Genomic DNA, 23,659 nt, shown 5'->3' with positions numbered 1-23,659 from the left:
CTTCAATCCCACAGGACCTAGAGCCTCTGCTCTGGATCTCTAAGCTATGTTTCATCGTCCTTCTTGGCTGAACCAACCAGCAATCCTCCACCTCTGCTCATGAGCAAATGTTATTTAAATACTAACTGAAATGTTTACAGTTCTTATTACCTAGATTCTTTTCTGTTAGTCCAAATGTTGGCAGGCATTTAATTCAGGAAGGCTTTATCCTTATGTTAGAGCCTGGGATAGTCTGCAATGGAGCCTCTCTTGTTCTGAGTGACGAGAGAGAACGGCAGTTAAGTTCGTTAGGTAAAATGCTAACCGGTAGGGATATTGCCAAGTTACCTAGAAATGGCAAAAGATAAAAGGTCATGCCAACCAGGTGCGACATACAAATAAAAACAAGAGTGGAAGATAACACTATCGAAAAGCCAGTTTTATTGCTGTGCTGAATGTATTTCCCTCCTGGGAGTTAACCTCCATCTTGGTTGAATCCTTAATTTGAATCAAAGATCATAACTTCTTACGGTATAGTGACTTAAGTCTCCTATTAGAAATGGGGGTATGATGGAGATAGTGGGCATATTACTTTCAGCAAGGCATTTGAAAATCTCCTCTTTGTTTTCTTTTGGGCAAGCTGGAGAAATATGGGCTAGAAGAAATAACTATTAGGTAAATCTGTATCGGTTTGAATAACTTCATCCAAATGATGCTCATTAATGGATCAATGCCACCTCTATCTTACTATAGAAGGCTCAGTTCTTGGCCTTGGGTGTTGGGATCCACAACTCAGATGAGGGCATGAATGCGTGCAGATCTGATTCACGGATGGAATAAAACTCGTTTGATGGCTAATAAGTTAGGTAGAAAAATCAAAATCCAGGTTGAGGTAAATCTGGTGAGATAGAATTTCGTAGAAATAAATGGATGGCTACACAAGTATAAAAAGACACATTATACAGGTAGAAGACTGTAGAGATGTATCTCTGAGAAAAATGAGAAAAAGACGTGAGTTTTTATACTGAAAATTTATTAAAAAGCTAAATATGTGAATTTAAGGTAGAAAATCAATAAATTAAACCTAAACTGACAAAAATATATTGCTCATAACAAAAGGGAGCTGTAGGCTTATAACAAAGCACAAGAAACAGATTGCATTTTCTTTGGTTGGGACACACCTAGACCATTGTGTTCTGATCTGGGTATCATGATATTTTCTAGAACTGTTTGGAGTATGTTAGGAGTGAGTTGAGGAAGATCCAGGAAGTTGAAGTAGATCCAAATTAAGTCATATGAAGAGTCTTGGCAGGAAATTGGCCTATTGAATCAGAAGTAAGGAGTAAAGATCAGGCAAGCATTGTTCAAATATTTGGGATCTGTATTCAGTGAAATGGATTAAATTTAATTGGTGTGTTTTCAAAGGCCAGGGAAGAACTTTTTAATTTTTTAAAAATGTTTATTTACTTTTGAGAGAGAGAGAGGGAGCAAGTGGGGCTGGGGAAGAGAGAGAGGGAGACACAGAATCCGAAGCAGGCTCTAGGCTCTGAGCTGTCAGCACAGAGCCCCACGTGGGGCTTGAACTCCTGAGCTGTGAGATCATGACCTGAGCTGAAGTTGATGGCTTAACTGACTGAGCCACTCAGGCAGCCTTGAGGGAAGAACTTTTCAATACTTGGGACTGTCTAGAAATGAATGAGCTGAACTGGGAGTGTGTGACTGCCTGAGTACGACCACAAAGTCCAGGATTTTGTAGTGGGGCTTCATATATCATAACCAAAGTCGAATTGCATGCCTTTTAATTAAACTCTTCGTATATACTTTTCTCATTTTTGGTCTTAAATCAATACCTAACCAGAATGCTTTAAAAATAAGACCCTTGTGGACTTCCATCTGGCATCTTGTGGACCAGCAGGATTTCATGAGCTGAGAGGCCAAAGCCCTGGCATATATCACAAGTTACAATAAATAGTCACATGTAGGCACATGCCAAGACTTCCACCCACTCACTTCGTAAACTAATGTGACTGTTACAATGTTATCAATGTAGCCGGAAAGGAAACTTCTTATCTGTGTTTCCTGTTTGATGTTATTTTTAAGTCCTTTCTAATGGCAGTTAAACTATGAGAACACCCCAGGGAGTAATGAAGAATAGAAATTTAAACCTTTCACTTTTAGTCTTTGGGGAGGCTGTGTATGTGGTCGTGAGACAAAGAGATGTGCTAAGGATTTGTGTCTTGTGTTTTTTCTTTTTAGTTGGAAGTATAGTTGACACAACGTTACACTGGTTTCAGGTTACAACATAGTGATTCAACGACTCTGTACCTTATGCGGTGCTCATGGCAAATGTAGCTATCATCTGTCACCACACAACGTTATTACAATACCATTGACTATATTCCTATGCTGTAGCTTTAATCTCTATGACTTACTCGTTCCATAACTGGAAGCCTCTACCTTTCACTTCCCTTCATTCTTTTTGTCCAACTCCCCATCCCTCTCCCCTCTGGCAAACATCAGTTTGTTCTCTGTACTTATGGGCCTGTTTCTGCTTTTTGTTTGTTTGCTCTTTTGTTTTTTAGATTCTACATACAAGTGAAATCGTATGATATCTGTCTTTCACTGACTGACTTATTTCACTTAGCATTATACCCTCCAAGTCCATCCATATTGTTGCAAATGACAAGATCTCATCCTTTTTTATAGCTGAATAATATTCCATTACACACATACATATATATATCTCAATGTATATTATGAATGATATATATATATATCAATGTGTATATATGTGTGTGTGTGTGTGTGTGTGTGTGTGTGTGTATACACATATATATGTGTGTGTGTGTGTGTGTGTGTGTGTGTGTGTGTGTATATATATATATATATATATATATATATATATATATATCAGGCATTTTCTTTATCCATTCATCTATTAATGGACATTTGGGTTGCTTCCATGAATATTTGTTACATTTTATCCATCACAACTTGGGGTTCATGAAGAAGAAGATCATTTCAATAACTGAACCCAGTGTTTCTTTAATCCATTTAAAAATGCTTATTTAACAACTTCTATATATTAGATATTAAGCAGGCCAAACAGAAATAAAAGAAAAATTCCTGCCCTCAGGTAGTTAACATCTATAAAGGAAGACTAACTATGCAGAATACAATGTTACAGGTACAAAAAAACAAAATGATATAGGAATACAAATAAGGGGGCAAGTTCCAACTAAAGCAAGAGGGACAGACAGGGTAAAGAAAATAGGTAAACATTGGAGCTTGAAAAGGGATTCTCCATCTGGCTGCCCATAAGAATGTTTTAGGAGCCTTCAAAAAATACCAATACCCAGGCCTCCCCTTCTAGAGAGCCTCAGTCAGGCTTACCTTATGCCAGTAGCACACGGCCTTAAGGGTACTTTTACAATGTCCTGGAACCTGGCGCTTTCATAATGTTTGATATTTTTTTCTTCTCTTTTCCTTGGTCAACATTTTCTTGGCTATTCTTGGCCTTTTCATTTCCATATAAATTTCAGAATCAGTTTATCAATTCAGACAAATGAGCCTGCTGGGATTTGGATTGGTTTTGCATTAAATGTATATACCTTTTTGAGAACTGTTATCTTCACAATATTGATTCTTATCCTTAAACATGATCCCTCTATATAGGGATATATATTTAAATTCCTCTTAGTGATGTTTGGTAGCTCTCTGTGTAAAGGTCTTTCACATCTGTTGTGAGATTTGTTTTTGTTCATGTGATGCTTTTCATGGTGATCAAATGAAATTGTTTTTGAATTTCATTATTTATTTGTTTTGTTGTTGTTGTTGCTGGCATATAGACATTTGGTTTTCTTTTTTTTAAATTTTAATGTTTATTTATTTTTTGAGAGACAGAGGCAGAGCATGAGCAGGGTAGGGGCAGAGAGAGGGGCAGACACAGAATACAAAGCAGGCTTCAGGCTCTGAGCTGTCAGCACAGAGCCTGATGTGGGGCTCAAACTCACAAGCTGTGAGATCACGACCTGAGCCAAAGTCAGACGCTTAACCAACTGAGCCACCCAGGTGCCCCGACATTTGCTTTTCTTATATTTACCTTGTATCCGAGACTATGCTAAAGGTATTTATAAATTTTAATAATTTAGATGTATAATCTTTTGGATTTTCTGTATATCCAACTATGTCATCTGTGAATTGACTGTTTTATTTGTTCCTTTCCAATTCTCGTATGTTGCAATTTCTTTATCTTGCTTGATTATTCGGGGTAGGTCATCCTGTACAATGTAAAACAGAAGTGATGATAGCAGACATTGTATTTTATTCCCAGTCTCTGGAGGAAAGCTTTAACATCTCACCACTAAGAGTGAATGATTGTTGTGGGTTTTTGGAGATACCCTTCTTATTTGATTAAGTTAGCTTATTTCCATTAGGTTCGTTTTTATATGGCTAAGACTATTTAGTCTTAGATGGTAAAAGCTTGAGGATTCATAGATAGACCCATGTATATAAGGTCCCTTGACTTTGACAAAAAGTGATATTTACATGTAGTGGGAAAGGAAATGGTCTTTTTAATAAATGATGATTGATCAGTTTGATATAAATATGGAAAAGGAATCGATCCCATATTACACTGTACACATAAAAATATTTCAGGGAATTATATACCAAAAAGTAGAAGATTAAACAATAAATCTTCCAAAGATGACTTAGAAGACTATCTTCATGACTTTGGTGTGGGAAAATATTTCCAAAAGAAGACACAAAAAACACTAATGATAAAGAATAGCTCTTTATCAAGATATTCCATGAGAAAGAAAAGGTAAGACATCAACTGGAATAAGATATTTACAATATGTATATCCAACAAAACACTTGTATCTAGATATACTTTAAATGTCCTCCCAAACATTTATAAGAAAGAGTCAAACAATCCATCTTAAAAAAACGGTCAAAGACTTAACAGGTCCTTCACAAAGAAGATACCCAAGACAGCTAACAAGCATGTGATATCACTCTACAACCACAGAATGAAAAAGGGAAAAGAAAAAGAAACAATGCCAAGCGTTGACCAAAATGTGGAGGAACTGGATTCTCATGTAGTGTCTGCACCCTGCCCATAGCTTTTCAGGTCTCACTGACTCAGTACAGGTCCACCCAGCTCCCAATGCTGGGCCACTGTATCTCACTCCCTAAAGGCTGTTTCTCGCCACAGGAACAGTTCTGTCCATAAGAGGAACCACTGAGAGATGTCTGAGAATAAACTCCCCTCCCCTTAGGAATAATATTAACCAAAGATTAAGTGAGTTTATTTGCTCTCTGATACATGCCCTATACCGTCTCCAGAGATTTTTGGTAGGCTTGAGTTCTAATTGCTCACAGTGGTACCTGCTTGATAATTCACCCTTTATTGACTCCCACCCCCTCCCTGTCCACTTACCTCCTTCCTACCAAGATTTTGGGGGACCATCTCCCAAATAAAACACTCTCAAATTCTCGCATCAGGTATACATCTAGGGAAACCCAAATTAAGTACATATTATATGCCAATAAAAATGTGTATTTATAAAGGAACAAGGGAAATAGCTCTTAATTTTTTGAGGGGCGGAAGCAACAGTTAATATTGCTTAAGATAGGTTACTGTAGTGATGTGGTATATCAATGTGGTATTTTTTCAATGTAAAAAGTGCATTTGTCACCCACATGGGTGTAAATTTGATGATGTGGCCAGAAACTGCTAATTTTTGCATGTTAAGTTTAACTCACTTAATTATTATCCCTATGTTGTTGATAAGGAAGTTGAAAATCATAGATGCAAAATAACTTATTCAAGATCACATTACAGTTTGGGATGTGTTAGGCATCATAGGCAATCATTATGTTGACCAGATCGTGAAGGGTCAGGATAAGAACTGCAGAAAGGCACTTTATCTCTTACTTCGTGTGAAACCAAGTACTATGACCAGATTTTGTATAAACTTTCTCTGACTTCACGACGGAAGCTGGGTTAGAGAGGGAAGGGATAGGCAGGATGACCTTTGAGGTAGCTCTTAACAGTAATCCAGGGGTCAGATAAGAAGGGCTGCAATTAGGTCAGGGGCTATAGGCATGGCCGAGAGGATAGATTTTAGAGATATTGGCCAAGGAGGGGGTTGACAAGTCTTAGTGACTAATTAGATTTAGGGGTTGAAGAAGAGGGAAGAGAGTTTTTTATTTTGGATATTTGTTGATAATTTAAATATTTTTACTGAGGTCATTTCAACAAGTCATTGTTTTTGTAAGAGGGGTCCCCCTGGTGGTAAAAGAGAAACCAAGAATGAGATTCTTTCCCCGTGGTACTTGCTATTGTGGGACACGCTTGTATAAGGGAACCTAGTTACGAGACAATAAAATAGGGATCCTTACCCCCTTTTTTGTGGTAGCAATGACTCACATATAAGAATAACTGAAAGCTGGGGCGAGGTGGGGGCAATGGATATAGGTGGTCAAAAGTACAAACTTCCAGTTATAAGATGAGTAAGTTCTAGGGATGTAATGCACAGCATGGTGACTATAGTTAACAATACAGTGTTGTATATTGAAAGTTGTTAAGAGGGTAGAGCTTAAAAGTTTTCATCACAGAAAAAATCGTAACCCTGTAAGGTGATGGATGTGTTAACTAAACTGATAGTGGTGGTCTCCTTGCAATATATGCATATATCAAATTATTGCATTCTACACCTTAAATGCACACAATGTTATATGACAGTTATATCTCAATAAAGCTGGGAAACAACCCAAAAGTCTTCCTGAAAAAGAATTACAACAACTGGGAGCCAACGGCTGCCGATGGGTCAGAAAGTGGGACCTGACAACAACCTTCACCCACTCAAGCAAAGTAGCATCTGGTCACCTTCCTTTTCTAAGAAATTGTCACGTAGCTGGAGGAAAGGTTGGCTGCTATCAGTGGTGCTGAATCCAGTAGGCACTGAACTCTCCCAGGGAACACTGATCCGATTTAAGAGCATGGCAGGGGAATAAGGAAAGACTTTATTTATTATTAATTTTTTTTAAAAAAATATTTACTTTTTGAGAGAGAGAGAGAGAGAGAGAGAGAACATGAGTGGCAGAAGGGCAGAGAGAGAGGGAGACAAAGAATCAGAAGCAGGCTCCAGGCTCTGGGCTGTCAGCACAGAGCCCGACACGGGGATCGAACTCATGGACCCGTGAGGTCGTGACTTTAAAGCCAGATGCACCTGAATCTGAATGTTGGCTCCAGCACAAATATGCTGGTATTGGTTTCTTTCTCCGTGAATTATACATAATAGAATCTAGGTCGTTGCGAGGTTTGAGGGAATGTGGATAAAGCACTAGCTCAGTGCCTCCTTAACAGTTGGAGATGATGATGATGATTACCTTAGGAGCTTAGGAGATGGCCCACTGCGGTCCTTTAGGCAATTAGTAGAGTCTTAGGGATCTTGTTTATTCATGAATATGCTAATAAAAGGAGGGAGCTCCAAAGCTGACTCAAAAGATGCTAAACTATCTGGAAGCTCCCAGGGCCAGGTAGCTCATCCAAATAAACAAGGTAACACCCCGGAGACACTTCTCTCTTGGTGCTTTCTCTCTTTATGCCTTGGGAATAATCCATGGGATAAACAAGAAGCACTTTCAAAAACAGGTGCATCTGAATAAGCCTGAGTCATCGACCAAGATGAGATATTTCAGAAACTTTCCATTTTGAGCCTTGGCTTGTTCCTGATTATGTATAAATACCTTGCTTGTTATATAAATACACAGTGAATGTAACCTTTGGCTAAGAAATGCAAGGCCAACAGCTACAAAAGCAACTGAGAAAAGGTGCCACAGCACAAGTGCATCCTGTAGCCGCTCCTTTTCACAAGTCCCTTAGGGTCCTGGAAGGTTTACAATGTTAAAGCTATAAGAGTTACCTCTTGAAATCACCACAGCCATTTTTTTTTCCTCTCCAGGAGCTCTGTGTGCATGTTTGTTTTATCCATCTGTAAGCTTTTGTAAGCTCCCTAATGAAAACAACTATATTTTCTAGGCTTAATTGCACATTATTGAATGTTCTGTCTCTCATGCTATAAATGTACAATAACGAGAAATGATCTGTTCATTAGGGAAAGCCAGCAAACTAGGGAAATGGTGAATCAGGTAGATTATCAATGTGCCCAGAAAGTAACTTCTTAAAGGCCAGAAGATAACCATAAAAACAAAACAACTTGATTATTGCACCACCCGTAGCTTGTACCATATTGAATAACAAAGAGGGGTTGGCAAGATTAATCATCTGTGATGAATTTTGTAAGGAAAACAGAAGGATACAACTGATGTGTTGTACTTTTCTGGACACATAGCCACAGCCTGCCAGATGCTATGGTGAGTGGTGCTGTGCAGAATATTCTTGTACAAATAGGTCTGCCTTTGAGTAGAATTTTAGGTGTCCACCACTAAGAGGGGGAAACCAGAAAGCTATTAAGTGAGGGAACAAATATCAAAACCAGTGATCCCCCGTATTGATTCTTGGCAGATTCTTCCCTTTAGCTTTCTTGTATCCCTTAGGATACTGTTTACCTCCCCACAGGAGAGCCAAAGCTCATGATTAAAGTGGTGGGGGTGGCATTTTCTGTATAGTTTAGAGTAAGCCCGAATTATGCTAGGGTGTGAAAAGGCAAACACAGGGTGTCATCTTTCTGGCTGGGAAGGTCCCCAGCAGTTCTACGAACTTGAAGGGTACAATGGAGCTTATGGAGTATTTACTAATTGACAGCCAAGTCCTGCCTTAAAAACCAAAGGAGTTGGAAAAAAAATTTGTATAGTACCCTAAAAAGTTATCAAGAGACAACTTAATGAAAATATTTTAAAATACAAATTTAATTGCTCTTTCTCAACTCAATAAAATGTGATTTTTATATTTGCTTTTGAACTATTTTTTCTGTCATTAAATGTTAACTTTATAATTCTTTAAACTTTCTTTTAAGCTTATTTATTTATTTTGCACACGAGAGAGAGAGCAGGGGAGGGGAGAAAGAGAGGGAGAGAGAGAATCCCAAGCAGGCTCCACATGTCAGTGCAGAGCCAATGTGGGGCTCGATCGCACGAACAGTGACATCATGACCTGAGATGAAATCAAGATTCGGGTGCTTGACCTGAGCTGCCCAGGTGGCCCAGTTCTTTAAACCTTAAAGTCTCCCAAATAAATTCTCCTTTGTCATACTTGGACAGGATTTTGGCCAAATTACAAATGGGTCAGTTTCTGTAGAAAGGTTGCAACAATTGCCTCCCCATGAGTGTGGATTGTTATAACTTCGTCTTAACCCAGACAGCTCCCAAGCAAATGGGATTAAGATATATAATAAATGGATGTTAATGTGTGCATGTGTGCAGGCGAGTGACTTGAGGTTCTTAAAAATTACACACGTGTCCATTTGTTTATTGGGTACGTGGTCCCTCCATCTGGGAGTTGTGTGGGTTAAGACAAGTCCCTTCACTTGAGCGTGTTGTGGCCCCAAACCATTTTTCAGACATAACTGGTTGTGATGGGTGCACACATAGCAAGCAAAGCCAAAAGCAATGCCCCTTCCAGCATGCTTTATCTTTAATCTTTGCTGGTGATCTCCAAATGCCTGAGCCAAATGTGTATACTTTAAAAAAAATGTTTTATTTATTTTTGAGAGAGAACATGAGAGCAGGGGAGGGGCAGAGAGAGAGGGGGCAGAAGACCCAAAGCGGGCTCTGTGCTGAGAGCAGTGAACTCCCTGTGGAGTTCGAACTCATGAACTGTGAGATCATGACCTGAGCGGAAGTCTGAGGCTCAATCGACTGAGCCACCCAGGCGCCCCGCCAAACGTGCACGCTTGTGTCCAGGTAACAATTTAAATAAAAACAGTGTGTTAACCAGCCAACAGACTTTGAGTGAGAAACCTTAAGCCCAGCAGTTTGAGGATGCCTGCAGGGAACTGATTCTTACCTTTCTGTATCCCCAGAGCTGGTTCCCCTTCATGCCGTGACAGTCATAGAGAGTGACCGGGCTGTTGTGCGAGATTGCATCGAAGCAGAATTTTCGGGTGTGAAGTGGCTCCCCGGGTCGGATGTCTTCTCTCCATCCCAAAGTAAAGAGCTAACAAAACAACCACAGCGGAAGAGCGACAGTGAGTTTAGTTCGGAGAGTCTGGAGAGCAAGGGAGGTCTTTTTGCAACCTGGCACTTCTGCTTTGTGAGTTACCAGCAAAGAACTCCATCTAGCCTTACTAGAGGTGCTGAAAAAGGCATGTATCATAAAGCTCTGTAGCAGCAACGGTGGCGCCTTTGGCCTGGGCTGCCAAAAAGTACGAATGAGGATTTCCCAACGAGGAACCAGGAAAAATGACAGAGGCATGGCATGGGAAGAAAGAGAGAGTGAGAGCAGGAGAGAGGGAGGGAGAGACAGAAGAACAGGGAGGGGAGCGGCAGGGGGAAGATGGAAGGGGAGGGGGTGGGAGGGGAAGACGCTCTTTACATTCTTCATTTAGATAAAATGCTACTGGATCAAATGCTGCGCAGTTAGCCCAAATAAGCAGATTGACTGCAAAAAGACGGGAAGCCGAGCTGAGCTGGACTGATGCCAGCGGTTTGAAAAATTTGATTTAAATGGAAGCTAAGCTTAATGAAGCAAAGAATAGGCAGATTAATTTTCTGGAGTTGGTAAGAGTAATTCAGCAGGGCAACGTAGAAAGTTTTGGACTGTAACGCACAGTAAGAGATCAAGTTTACACACACACGGATTCCTCCTCCCCAAGTGAAAACAGAAGCTTCACGAAAGGATTGTTGTCCTTACTGCATTTAATGGACTCTGATAATTCCAACCAATCTTTTCCTATTTTAGTCTATTCTATCCTGTCCTTCCCATTGTATTATTTAAAAGAATGCTACTTGGGGTGCCTGGGTGGGTCAGTTGGTTGAGCGTCTCACTTTGGCTCAGGTCATGATCTCACGGTTTGTGAGTTCGAGCCCCGCGTTGGGCTCTGTGCTGACAGCTCAGAGTCTGCAGCCTGTTTCAGATTCTGTGTCTCCTTCTCTCTCTGCCCCTCCCAGCTCATGCTCTGTCTCTCTCTCTCTCTCTCAAAAGTAAATAAACATTAAAAAAAAAATGCTACTTAGGAGGCACTAAGCACTAAGTGAATTTTACAATATATTTAATTAAGAAAAAACACTTCTATAAGGGAAATGGTCAACCACTTAAGGAGTTCAGGAGGGGAAATGCTCAAGTAAGCGGGGAAATGGACTGGATGAGACCTACACTTTCTTCCAATTCTAAGATTTCAATGAGGTTATGTAATTCCTACAACAGGACTTAAGGTGGCCTTTGTGAAGCCAAGCTGTGAATGGCAAGATAAAGAACTGTCAGAGGGACCCTGCTGATACAACAGTGAGCGCAATGCTGAATTGTGTTTAGATAATACACTTGGCACTGACCAAGCCCTCGGAATATTCTAGTTTTTATTCTAGTTTTTATTCTAGGTCCTACCCGGGTAAGAAAATGTAGAGAATCTGGCAAAATACCAGGGATGGCTAACAAAAACAGTGAAGTGATAGGGAAACTGCAGAAGACTTGAAAAAAAAATGGGTTAAGAAAATCAGAAAGAAATGCTCTAAATCGAACATCTGAAAGTAGATTGCCTGCGTAACGGTGAGTGACTGTATTCTGTTTTCCTGGAAGACGGGACAAAAGAGAATGCTTTAAATAGAAGGACAAGGGTCTTAGGTTGGGCATTTGAAATAGGTTCATGAAGAGAAATTGTGCGGTCTCTTTTCCTACAGTCCTTGTGCCTTCTCTCATTGCTCAGCTCAATACATTGATGACTAGCCAATACATTGATAACTTATCATCTGTAATATGTCCCACGCTGTGTACAATTTCCCATCTGTACATCCCATGGACATCTCACATTCAAAATATCTTAAATTCAAGTTGATTTTCTGTCGTTCTAAACCTGTTCCTACTCCTTTATTTTGTTTTAACTGGTAGTCATAGCACTCGCTTGCCAAGCTGGGAGTCTTTCATTTTTAGGTCCTTTGTCTCCCTTACCTTCACTGCTTAATCCATTAGCAAGTGTTACCATTCTTGTCTCCTGAATATTGCTGGAAGCAGTCCCTTCTTCTCTATATCTCCACTATCTTTGCTCTCAATATTTCTTGTCTGGACTACTTTCAGCAGTCCATTTCATGACTTGGCAATGACAAGTCATTTCATGACTTCCCAATTGGTTTCTGTCCCACCTTCCTTTTTTGGTTCCTTTGTAACTCTTTGACCATATTACCTCTCAACCTGAAATCTAACCACGTTTTCCCATAACCCTTAGAGAATATAGTTCAAACTCTTTAACATATAAAGAAAGTTCCACCATCCTGCCTTTGCCATTTTTTTTTCCCAGCTGCATTCCTTTCCCTTTAGTTCATGTTCCAGCTACAACAACTCATTTGGAAGATTGCTAAGAGAGTAGATCTGAACAGTTCTCACCACCAGAAAAACAAATTCTGTAACTATGTATGGTGGTATGTGTTGACAAGACTTACTGTAGTGATCATCTCACAATACATACGAATATCAAATCTTTACGTTATACAACTGAAGCTAATATAAAGTTGTATGACAATTATATCTCAATTCAAAAACATTAGTAGTTCTTGGCACTAATCAGGCTCTTTACTCCCTTCTGTGACTTTGTTCATGAGAGTCCCTCTGGTTGGAAGGCCAACATTCACCAGCCAACCTAGTTCATAGTCATCAGTTCTTTAAGATTAGTTCAGGTGCCCACCCAACCAAGAAGCCTTCCTCTGTGAACTCCCTGACTCCTTCTCATCCTTTACCTTATCTCGTCATGATTGCCCATTTATGTGTCTGTACCCTCACTAAACAGTGAGATCCTTAATGGTCAGATTGGTCTTTTTTATCTTTGCATTTCTAGCATGCAGAACAATTCAGAACATACAATAAATGTCCAATAAAATTTCTATTGAATGAATGAAAACTTGCGTCCATTCTACTAACAGAAACTACACTGGGATAACTGACAAGATAAAGCAGTTGGTCTTGTTAGTTCTTTAAATAAATTTGGGCTGTTTGTGTCTAATTAGAATAATATCAATAATAATATAATTTTTTGAACTTTCATCTTTGATGATTCTTGGCTGAGTTACCTATTCCTGAAACAGAAATTTCCTGTCCTATAAACTTGTCATTGGCACTGTTTGGGTCTTAATTTCATTTAAATATCACACTTTCTTGGTACTATAAACAGTCAAACCCATGCTTTTTGCCATTTCCCTCTGTGCCTTTCCTTCTCTTTTTGGTTTCCATATACGTAGAAGGCCAGAGTTGAAAGGGGCTGTTATTATTACCTAGCACAGTTCCTCATTACACAGTTGAGGGAAATAAATAAATAAATAAATAAATATATATACACATACACACACACACACACACACACACACACACACACATATATATATTACTTCTTGCTTTCTTTTTATTTTTCTTATTTTTTTTTATTAGCTGGATCTTATTCATCTATTGTCCCAATTATATCTCAGGGCTCCTTAGGTGACTTTTTTTCTTGTTTCTAAGTTTGTCATTATAGTGCGATAATCATTCCCATATTTGTAGAGTGATTGTTGGCTGGTAGTTTTCAGAGTGTTTTATGCTGTATCATCACCAACACCACCATCATCATCATCATCGTGAGAATGTGGTGATTGCTTTCCTGAGTCCCAAGTGACATATTTCCAGATTATATCAACTGCTTTATTCTTCTGCAACTCTCGTTAGCTAAAAATTTTTCTCTCTTGTGTCTCTGAAATGCTTTTTCTTGTCATTTATCTTATCCTAATGGCCATGTCAAACCAATCAGGCATTGAGCCTTTCATTCATTAGGCACACTTCCTCGTGTGCGATTTTGTCAAACCAGGAGCAAGCAGACATTATGGAAGTTATTTTCATTGTTTGCATTTTATGATGTTATTGTGGCATTTATAGTTTGTCTTTTACCTTTGGGCTGTTTCTTACTGATGGAAATATTTAGATTTCATTCAGGTTTCCTGTACAATAACTCTTGATTGTTTTCTTTTCTTTTTCTAAGAACTCTTCTCTGTATTATTTATTTGATATTTGATTTAAATCTTTTTTTTTAAATATGAAATTTATTGTCACATGGGTTTCCATACAACACCCAGTGCTCATCCCAAAAGGTGCCCTCCTCAATACCCATCACCCACCCTCCCCTCCCTCCCATCCCCCTTCAACCCTCAGTTTGTTCTCAGTTTTTAAGAGTCTCTTAGGGTTTGGCTCCCTCCCTCTCTAACCTCTTTTTTTTTTTTTTTCCCTTCCCCTCCCCCATGGGTTTCTGTTAAGTTTTTCAGGATCCACATACTCTTGATTGTTTTCAACCCCAAATCCTTCAATTTTAGAGTCAGTTGATGTTCACCTCTCCACTTGTTTCTTTTAGGTGGTACTTTTAAATATAGATCCAGAATGATACATAATGAATACTTCTTTGCTTTAACATCAATGCGGTGTATGTAATGTTGCCTGGGTTTGTGCTGTATCATATGAATAAGCTTCGCTAGACTTAGTCCTGCAAATACCTTTATTACTTGATCTTGCTACCTGATTTAAGAAGATTGAAAACATTTTTCTCTCCGTGGGTAGTTATGTTTTATTTCCTTGCTATATGCTTGACAGAAATCCGAGATATTGCACATTCCTCCTTGCAGTTGGAGCCCACCAGTATGCCCCGTGCTGAGAGTGAGGCTCTGTGTCCCAGAATCTGTCCTTTACCACATGCACTGACTTGCTCCCATCTCCATCCGTCCGCACATCTCCTCTCCAGGTCTTGCAGAAGGAATCTGCTTCTACAGCAGGAGGAAGGCCTGCTGTGCCGCCGTGCCTCCTCCCCAGCATGAGATCAGAGCCTGCTGCCTGTCCAAACTGTAGGCTACAGAGGGTTCTGGCTCCTCTCCCCTCCTCTCCCTTGGCCTCATTAATGGCATTTGGAGGATATTCTTTCCAGCCTTATTAGGTTCTATTTTTCCCTTTCTGTCTTGGTCCCTAAAGGAAACTGAAAGCCAGTACACAATGCTGCAGTGATCTCAAACAGCTAAATAGATGGCCTTGGAAAAATGAATCGCACAAATTGCTTCCTTCATAGAAGCCAAATTAGTCATCACCGGTGCTCTGCAGCCGGTGCTGCATTTTCTTATACAGGTGCTTCAATAGACTGTCCACTATCTCCCACGTAATTATTTTGTTTATTCATTTGTATTTTATTTTTGCCACTTGTTAAAAACAATCATTTCAACTCTAATAAATGCCCCTTTTGTGTTCTTTGAATGCTTTTGGATTAAAAGGATACCTACAATTTTCCTGCTCTGATATACTTATTTTTTTACCCAAGAATTTTAATCTAAATGTAGGAGAACGAGTCTTAATTCATATAAGTCATTGAGTAATACAGTGAATAAGGCTTATAGTTAATTATCAGAAAAACAAAGCAGCTTGTAATGCTTTAATCACCAAGTTAATATATGGTGATACATATTTCAAATATCATTCCTTTTTTTTTTAAACCTCCTGTCAACTTTGTTTAATCTCCTTGTAGCTCTCTTTTCAGAAATCTGTAGGGAAGAAATCTTTTTAAAGAACTGTATCAAACTGGTCTTTTTGGGCTTCTTACATAGTTGTCTGCTTGTCTAGTGCTGCCCTCTGGTGGCTATTTCTTGTATTACGTGTCATAGATTTTTCCAGTTCAGCCCGGGCGGGGGGGGGGGGGGGCGGATAATAAACCAAGCATTTTTAAACCGTATGCCATGTAGTTGACTTTATTTATATTTATTTTTTAGCCGTCAAATAAAATCTGTGGTCCAGAGCCTATTTCCCTCTAGAACATGCCAGGGGACAGAAATATTAAACCTGATTCAGGCATTCAGGCAGGCGCACATACTTCTTATCAACCAGCTGGTGAGGTATGTTCCCTGGTTGGGCTGAACAGCTGTGGCAGAGAGGAAGTTAGCCTCACAGACCTAGATTTTCCCCATAACATGCTTCTGTTTCTTCTTAAAATATCCTTTCGCACTCTACACGTGGGTCTTACTGATAGGTCTGTGAAGCCTTCTCTCTGACTCCCAGGCTGAGGTAGGAATTGCTTTCTAGAGGTGACAAGCCAGCACTATTCCTCACATCCCTGGTAGCATCCCTGTGGTGCTCATAGAAAGAGGTGGAGGAAGGAGGAGGCAAGTCAGCGTTTACTGACATTACATTCCTATTCGTAAATCCCGGAGCTGCAGAGCCTTCTTTAAAACCCATCTGATAAACGTCCATATCCTGGAGGATATACTTGAGTGAATGACAAATAGTATTTGGTGTTGGCAGCTGCCTTGGGCCTGAGAGAAATTTCTAATTTGGAGTCAGTAGGAAGTGAGCTGGGGGAGGAGATGTCAGAAGGTAGAAGGGAAAGCGTATTTATTCTGCCCCTACCACACATGCAAGATGCTGTTATATCCTAGACGTGCTTTCTTCTCATTGGAAGCCCGTTTGTGAGGTGAACACTATTGTCCCTATTTACAGAGGAGGAACACCAGCTTCGAAAGACTTAACCATTTCACAAGGTCACACAGGTTAGAGTGGCTGAAATCTAGGTTGGCCTGACTGCGAGGCCCACGATCCTTCCGGAACACAGCAAGGCTGTGGGTCAGAGGGAAAGGCCCAGATCAGCGGCGAGAGGGGCGGCGGAGTTGGTTCCGGGGCTGACTGCGCTGGTTCCGGGCTGTGTTGTGTACATGCTGTGCGACCGCTTCCCTGAGTCATGCTGCTCTCCCCTGTAACGCAGGCTACAGGTGCGGTAGGAAGGGACAGTGGGGTGGGGACAGGGAGGTACCAATTCTTTAAGATCCTAGGCTGGGCACAGCGTGTCTTCAATGGTTGAATATACAAGATGGACACTTGAGGAATATGCTAAAGGAGAGGGCGAGAGCCTTACTGGAAACTGTTGGTCTACTGTTTTCGGTTTTCTAAGAGAGAAATTAGGGACCCTTCTGACAGCCAAAGCACAGGCGGGTTATACTCTCCTGAACTGGGGATGTATCCTTTAGTAGAGGGAGAGAGAGGAGTAGGATGGGGAAGGGGCTTTAACTGTATCTACAAATTCTATTCTTTTAAGAAATTTGGCAGGAATGCCTGGGTGGCTCAGTTGGGTAAGAGTTAAGACTCCTGGGTTTGGCTTAGGTCATGATCTCACGGTTCCATGAATTTGAGCCTTGCGTTGAGCTCCACACTGACAGTTGGAACGTACTTGGGATTCTCCCTCTCCCTTTCTCTCTCTCTCCCCCTCCCACGCACACACAGACACACACACACACACACTCTCTCTCTCTCTCTCTTTCAAAATAAATAAATAAACTTAAAAAAAGATGGCGATAGCTGCAGATACTTGTTAAATCTGTGTGATGAGTGCGCCCAGATGTGCTATAATAGTTTATATTAGTATATATCTATTTATATATAGTTTCCTATTTGACTTTTCATAATTAAAAATTAAAACAATAAAAAGGGGCAGACACAATTCTACCCACTCTCCTTTCTTTTTTTCAAGTGACACAGTGTGAGGAAACTCCCTCCTAAAGACCATCCGTTTTCAAAGTGGACGGGACTCACAACTCACTCAATGAACAGAAGTGCATTGAAAGGCTTTTCAATCAAAGGCAATACCTAGTCTTGCACCAGCCCACGAAGCCCGTGTGTGGAGATGTTACTGCTTCAAAGTTACCTTCATGTATAAGATTACAAACTGCTACAACAAGACGGGTATGTAAAGTATTCTTTTCAAAATACAGCCAGAGGGGAAAATAAGACGAGGCAAAGTCACGAAAGCTGACAAAATAACATAGAGTCTTTCAATAAAACCATGAAACTTAGTTGGAAGAGTTACATGACACCATACAGGCTGTTCGTGGTTTGAAGACTCTCCTTCTGGGAAAGGAAATATAAGCCTGGGGTCACAGTCAACATTTCTAGCATCCTTTCTATTATTGAAAGCACATTTGTATACGTGATCGCAATTGATTATCGCAGCTTCTCTGAGCAGCGAGGGAAACAAAGGAGTGGAGTCGTTCACATCACTGCCACGCTGGTTAGTGACAGAACTGGGCAGGTCCGCGTGTCCCGCCCAGAGGTCTGTTCTCACTGCATCCTTCCACGCCTACCTCAGCCCCGCTTACACCTGTCACATACCTGTTCATGAGACCACGTCCTTTCAGAACCGTCCTTGACACAGATATCCAACCTCAGCTCGGTGCCTGTGGCTCCGTGCTTGCTGTCCACACAGAGATTTGCTGCCACGTTTCGAATCTGTGGAGAGAAGAAAGAATGAGCACGGGTTGGTTTTTATTGAATCCCTAGCTCCTGGCAATTCTGGTACCGATTCTGTAGCTGTTTTTTTGATTACTTGATTACCAAATGATGCTTTAACTTTATATGGAATGTGGGGAGAAAAATCAGGTTTTAAATACAACATGGCCTAATGGGCATGTAAAAGAGCGTGAAATGGGGGGCGCCTGGGTGGCTCACTCAGTCAAGCATCCGACTTCAGCTCAGATCATGATCTCACAGCTCGCGGTTTGTGAGTTCGAGCCCCGTGTCGGGCCCCGCGCTGACAGCTGGGAGCCTGGAGCCTGCTTCAGATTCTGTGTCTCCCCCTCTCTCTGCCTCTTCCCTGCTCATGCTCTGTCTCTTTCAAAAATAAACATTAAAAACAAAAACATGAGATGGTTCAAGGGCAAAACGGCAGCTGGCTGCAGCAAAGGGCTATGTAGTAATGCAGCACAGGGAGCAGCTAAGTTCACGACTTTTGTAAAATGGCCATTTTTTCTTCAGTGAGTTAAAAATTAAAAAAAAATTACTTTATACATAGAAAGAATGCAAGTGTGGGGGAGGGGCAGAGAGAGAGAGAGAGAGAGAGAGAGAGAGAGAGAATCTTAAGCAGCTCTAAGCTCAGCGTGGAGCCCTAGGCAGGGCTTGATCCCACGACCCTGGGATCATGACCTGAGCTGAAATCAAGAGTTGGAGGCTCAACCAACTGAACCACCCAGGTGCCCCTCTTCAGACAGTTCCTAACTTGGAATTCATTGTCTTGTTGCCCCAAAGCATCTTCTACCATTTTCACCTTATCTGGGAGAAGAGATCAAATGTGAGGAAGGTGCTGTGAGTACATCAAATGTGAGGAAGGTGATGCGTGTGACCGAGATGAATGAATCCCTGAGCATCGCGTGGTTTTTGTGCAGGATATGGCAACCATGTTCCAGTTCGCCTGGAGGGTCTGTACACCTGTCGTCATGTGTAGCATTTCTCCTGGATGATAAGCTATGTGTCACCCTGGAGTGTTAGTGAAACAAGAAAGATGGTGCTATTGGTAGAACACTATCCTGGACGAAGATTCTCTGTGTAAAGTCTGAACTTTGGAAAGTTGCAGGATGAGTGACAAATGACACTGATAATTCCTTACAATTATTGGATTAATACCGGTAAAAGGACCACGTAGTTCAGGATGGGCCGAGAGTGGACTATGAAAAGTATCAACAGAAATAGCCACAGAGAGAGTCCGGCCATGGAAACACGTCCCATTGTCAAGTCTGGCTGTCTGACGGTTTCACCAATTATCCTGTTGACATCAGAACCACCCCCTGTAGTACAGTTGGATATTGTTCTCGGGTAGTTACTTAGGCATCAACGTTTAGATAAGCTCAATTATCTCAATCCTCTTGATGCCTTTATATAGCCCTGGATTATAATAATCCCTTTAGGTACTGTTCAGAATGGAAACAAGAACAGGATGTACTCAAGCCATAATTTTAGTCAAGACTCTTTGCCAAGAAGGAGTATGTAAGGTAGGGAGTCTCTCCGGGACAAAAGGATGGCTGAACCAGGCCTATTCTTACTGGGATGGGGCAAGAGGCAGAGAGAGGCTGTTATGAGATGTACTGAGTGTCACGAAGGGAACAGATGATGCCTGGGTGGCATTGTTGCGGACAGAACAATTTCTTATTTCACTTCCTGTAGGAGTAGAGGTTGGTATATAATGTCATTCGGGAGGGAATCAATGTGGAAGATATCAATTTCCTTATTCAGGGGATTTGGCAACAGCGCGGGTTCATCTTCCACTATTGGACCTCTCTGCTTTCAGGGTCACTGTCCCTAATGATAGAGGAATGTGAAATAATGTAGGACACAGGGCACCGGTTCTTAACCTAGTCCAGTCTGCAGACTTGTCCGAGAATCCAAAGAAAGCTATGGACAATTTTACAAAAAGAAACTAACAAACCGGTAAGTGGAGACATGCCAGCACTTCTGTGTTCATTTTCCTGGAACCTACAGACCCCACATTGGAACCCTGAGTTAGGGGAAACGCTTTCCACCCCCTCCTTGAAAACGACTTGTATCCTTCCTCTTTGTAAGGAAATCCTTAAAGACAGGGAATGAGCTTGGCTGCTGTCAAAGTGCACCTGAATCACTCTCACTTCGGCTAACTTTTCTCCACCTTCCGGAAACAAGTTCCAGGGAGGAATTTTACTAAGCCGAGCTTAAAATCAGCCTTGTGTAAAATCAATTCCTTCGTGTGTGATAGAATTTCTTTGGTGAAATAGAAACACCTGAAGGTCAAGCATTTGCTTTTGCTCTCGCTTACTGGAGCTGATCTGAGTCCAGTGTGTCCATTGTCCAAAGCTCTCTCTAACCTGAGGGCTGCCTGGCAGAACTCTGGGCCAGACGCTTTTTCCATTGTTGGACCATTTAACTCACAGACACACTCTTAGAGATCCAGCATCGGTTTGTGCCAAAGACACCTTCGGGGCACTATTGTTCCCTCTGCGGGAGAACAGAAGCTCTGAACCACATTTAGGAAAACAACAGCTGCTTATGGTTTATGGCCATTTGGCCACAGAGAGAGTGTGCCCTTCTCTGTCAGCTGGCATGGCACTCATTCACTGAAGGGGCCCCGCTCTTGGAGAAGGAGGACATAGGGCAGAAAAGAATATACATATGCCAGGGACACTGAGTGGCGAATCTGCCCGATCTGCCCGTGGGTACACACCAAGGCCCATCAGAGAGCCTCGTTTTATTTCTAAGCGCTATGAGCTCCAAGGACTCTGGCAGGGATGGAGGAGATCATTTTCTAAACTCTTGAATTTTCTAAATTCTCACTCAAATGGCATCTGTGTAGACAATGGGATAAACTGTTTTGGGAGCCAAGTTGCAAGTTGCAAGGGCTTCATTGTCTACATCTGCGTAAATTCCAACACACAGCTGTGCCAGAGAAGAAATGGTAGGGAATACAGGGTGAGGTAGGCACCTGGGTGCAAGACTGGTATCAGGCCATCCGCACCGGCTTCTCTTTTCCTTTTCTTTTTATCTTCCCCCCTTCAGCCCACGGCCATGCCCTCTCCTGCTGCTCACAAACACAACGCCATCAAAACCATACAGAGGGCAAACGGATGGTCGCCAGAGCGGGGAGGCCTGGGGCGAGGGGCAAAATGGGTGAAGGGGAGTAGGAGATACTGGCTTCCCGTTTGGGAATGAAGAAATCATGGGAATAAGAAGCACAGCACAGGGGATATCGTCAACGATACTGTACGAGCAATGTAACAGGACAGACCTATGCTTGTGGTGAGTATAGGAACATAGCAGAATTTGTGAACTTGTCCGATCCATAAGCTGTACACCTGAAACTAACGTAACATTGTCTGGCAACTATCCTCAAAAAAAGAATAAAAATAAACAGGCGAATAAAATTCCAATGGAACTAATTCTGTTTTCCTTATTCGAGTGAAGTTAAAAAATAAAGATAAGAAACTTTATACAAGGCTTGTGCTTTTTCAATGCGGGCTCTGTATCTGGCTGAAAATGAGGCGGTTTTCACACATTGCACACCCCCAAACTAGGACACAGAGCGCTGAATAAATCTTATGACAGAATAGATACTTTTCATGCTTTATTCCTTTGATGTCCAGCTTCAGGGCTTGGCATCATTAAAACTGTGTCAAGAAATCCTGAGAGACACGGAACAGGATTAGAAAGTTAGGTAATGCTTGACTAGGAACGGGTGGGGAGCTGGAGGAAAATGTGGGAAAAGAGAATCATTATGTATGACAGGATTACAGAGATAATCTCCTTTTGGGCAAGGTTTAGGAAAAGGTCTGGCAGAGAGTGAAGAATGTCTTAGAGATGCAAGAGAAGTCAGTGTCATCTTGAACATTTCTCCCCCCTCCCCAACACGGGAAGTTTTTAAAAAGAGGTAGAAGAGAGGGGGAGTGTGGTGTGAATGTCAACGTGGCTAGTAGGTGTGGGATTGGTAATTCTGTTGGTTGTTAAAGAGAGACAGCCTGGGTGCCTGGGTGGCTCAGTCGGTTGAGTGTCCGATTTGGCCCAGGTCATGATCTCACGGTTTGTGGGTTTGAACCCCACATCCGTCTCTGTGCTGATAGCGCGGAGCCTGCTTCAGATTCTCTGTCTCCCCCTCTCTCTCTGCCCCTCTCCTGCTTGTGCACTCTCTCTCTCTGGCAGAGAGAGAGACAGACAGACAGACAGAGACAGAGACTAGCCTCAGTTTAACAAATGAGCGCACGGGTTGCTAATTCCCCCCATATCAGGGTCTTTCAAGGAAGAAGTACTGGGTTCATGATTCATTCAATACATTTTATAAAGTACCTGCTCTCCCACTCACTACACCACATACTGGGTATAGAGTGAAAAATAAAAAAAGAATCAGTTCCAGAGGGTAGGTGAAATGGGCAAAGAGGGTCAAAAGGTACGAACTTCAGGTTATAACATAAGTTCTGGGGATGTAACACACAGTTAAGAATACTGTGTTGTATACTTGAAAGTTGCTAAGAGTAGATCTTAAAAGTTCTCATGAGAAAAAATTTGTAACAATGTATTGTGATGGATGTTAACTAGCCTTACTATAGTGATCATCTCATAATACATATAAATATCCAAATCATTGTTGCACATCTGAAATTAATATAACGTTATATGTCAATTATCGTTCAATAAAAAACATTTGATTAAAATAATTCTGAATTAGGGGCGCCTGAGTGGCTCAGTCGGTTAAGCGTCCGACTTCAGCTCAGGTCACGATCTCGCGGTCCGTGAGTTCGAGCCCCGCGTCGGGCTCTGGGCTGACGGCTCAGAGCCTGGAGCCTGCTTCCTATTCTGTGTCTCCCTCTCTCTCTGCCCCTCCCCAGTTCACGCTCTGTCTCTGTCTCAAAAATAAATAAAACGTTAAAAAAAATGTTTAAAAAAATAAAATAATTCTGAATTTAACAACAACAGCAACGACAAAATTGGTCTCCTCTTTGTGCAGTTTGAGGTCTAGTGAGGACATCAGAATGCACATGAGTGGAAGAAAGGCTCGAGAGTCCCAATATTTCTGGCTGTGAATTTTTAATATGGCAAAAGGAATCAAGACACTTCTTCATGGACGGCAGTTGGTTGTAGAATGCAAATCTGTGTGCCCAGCTAGAGAAAAAGAAGATGGTAGGTTAGTATGGAGAGAGAACTGAGCGGAGACAGAGCAGATCCGGGTTCCGCTGTCCAGGCACAAAAGGAGTTCCCCCCACCCCACCCATGGCCATGCATTCCTTGTATACT

General features: G+C 41.5%; 1 protein-coding gene across 1 annotated transcript in view; it reads right to left on the bottom strand.

Annotated features, from left to right (window-relative positions):
- GALNTL6 (polypeptide N-acetylgalactosaminyltransferase like 6) overlaps window positions 1-23,659 on the bottom strand; it is a 1,203,008-nt gene that overhangs the window by 9,055 nt on the left and 1,170,294 nt on the right. The window contains exons 12-13 of the mRNA XM_078445606.2: window positions 18,248-18,364; window positions 9,956-10,105 (exon numbers count right to left, since the gene is read on the bottom strand). Of these exons, the coding sequence (XP_078301732.2) occupies window positions 9,956-10,105; window positions 18,248-18,364 (267 nt within the window). The remainder of the gene's footprint in view (window positions 1-9,955; window positions 10,106-18,247; window positions 18,365-23,659) is intronic.

The sequence above is a fragment of the Panthera onca genome, chromosome B1, assembly GCF_046562875.1.
Source record: "Panthera onca isolate mPanOnc1 chromosome B1, mPanOnc1 haplotype 2, whole genome shotgun sequence".
NCBI lineage: Eukaryota > Metazoa > Chordata > Mammalia > Carnivora > Felidae > Panthera > Panthera onca.
This window is presented reverse-complemented; position numbering and strand designations above follow the sequence as displayed.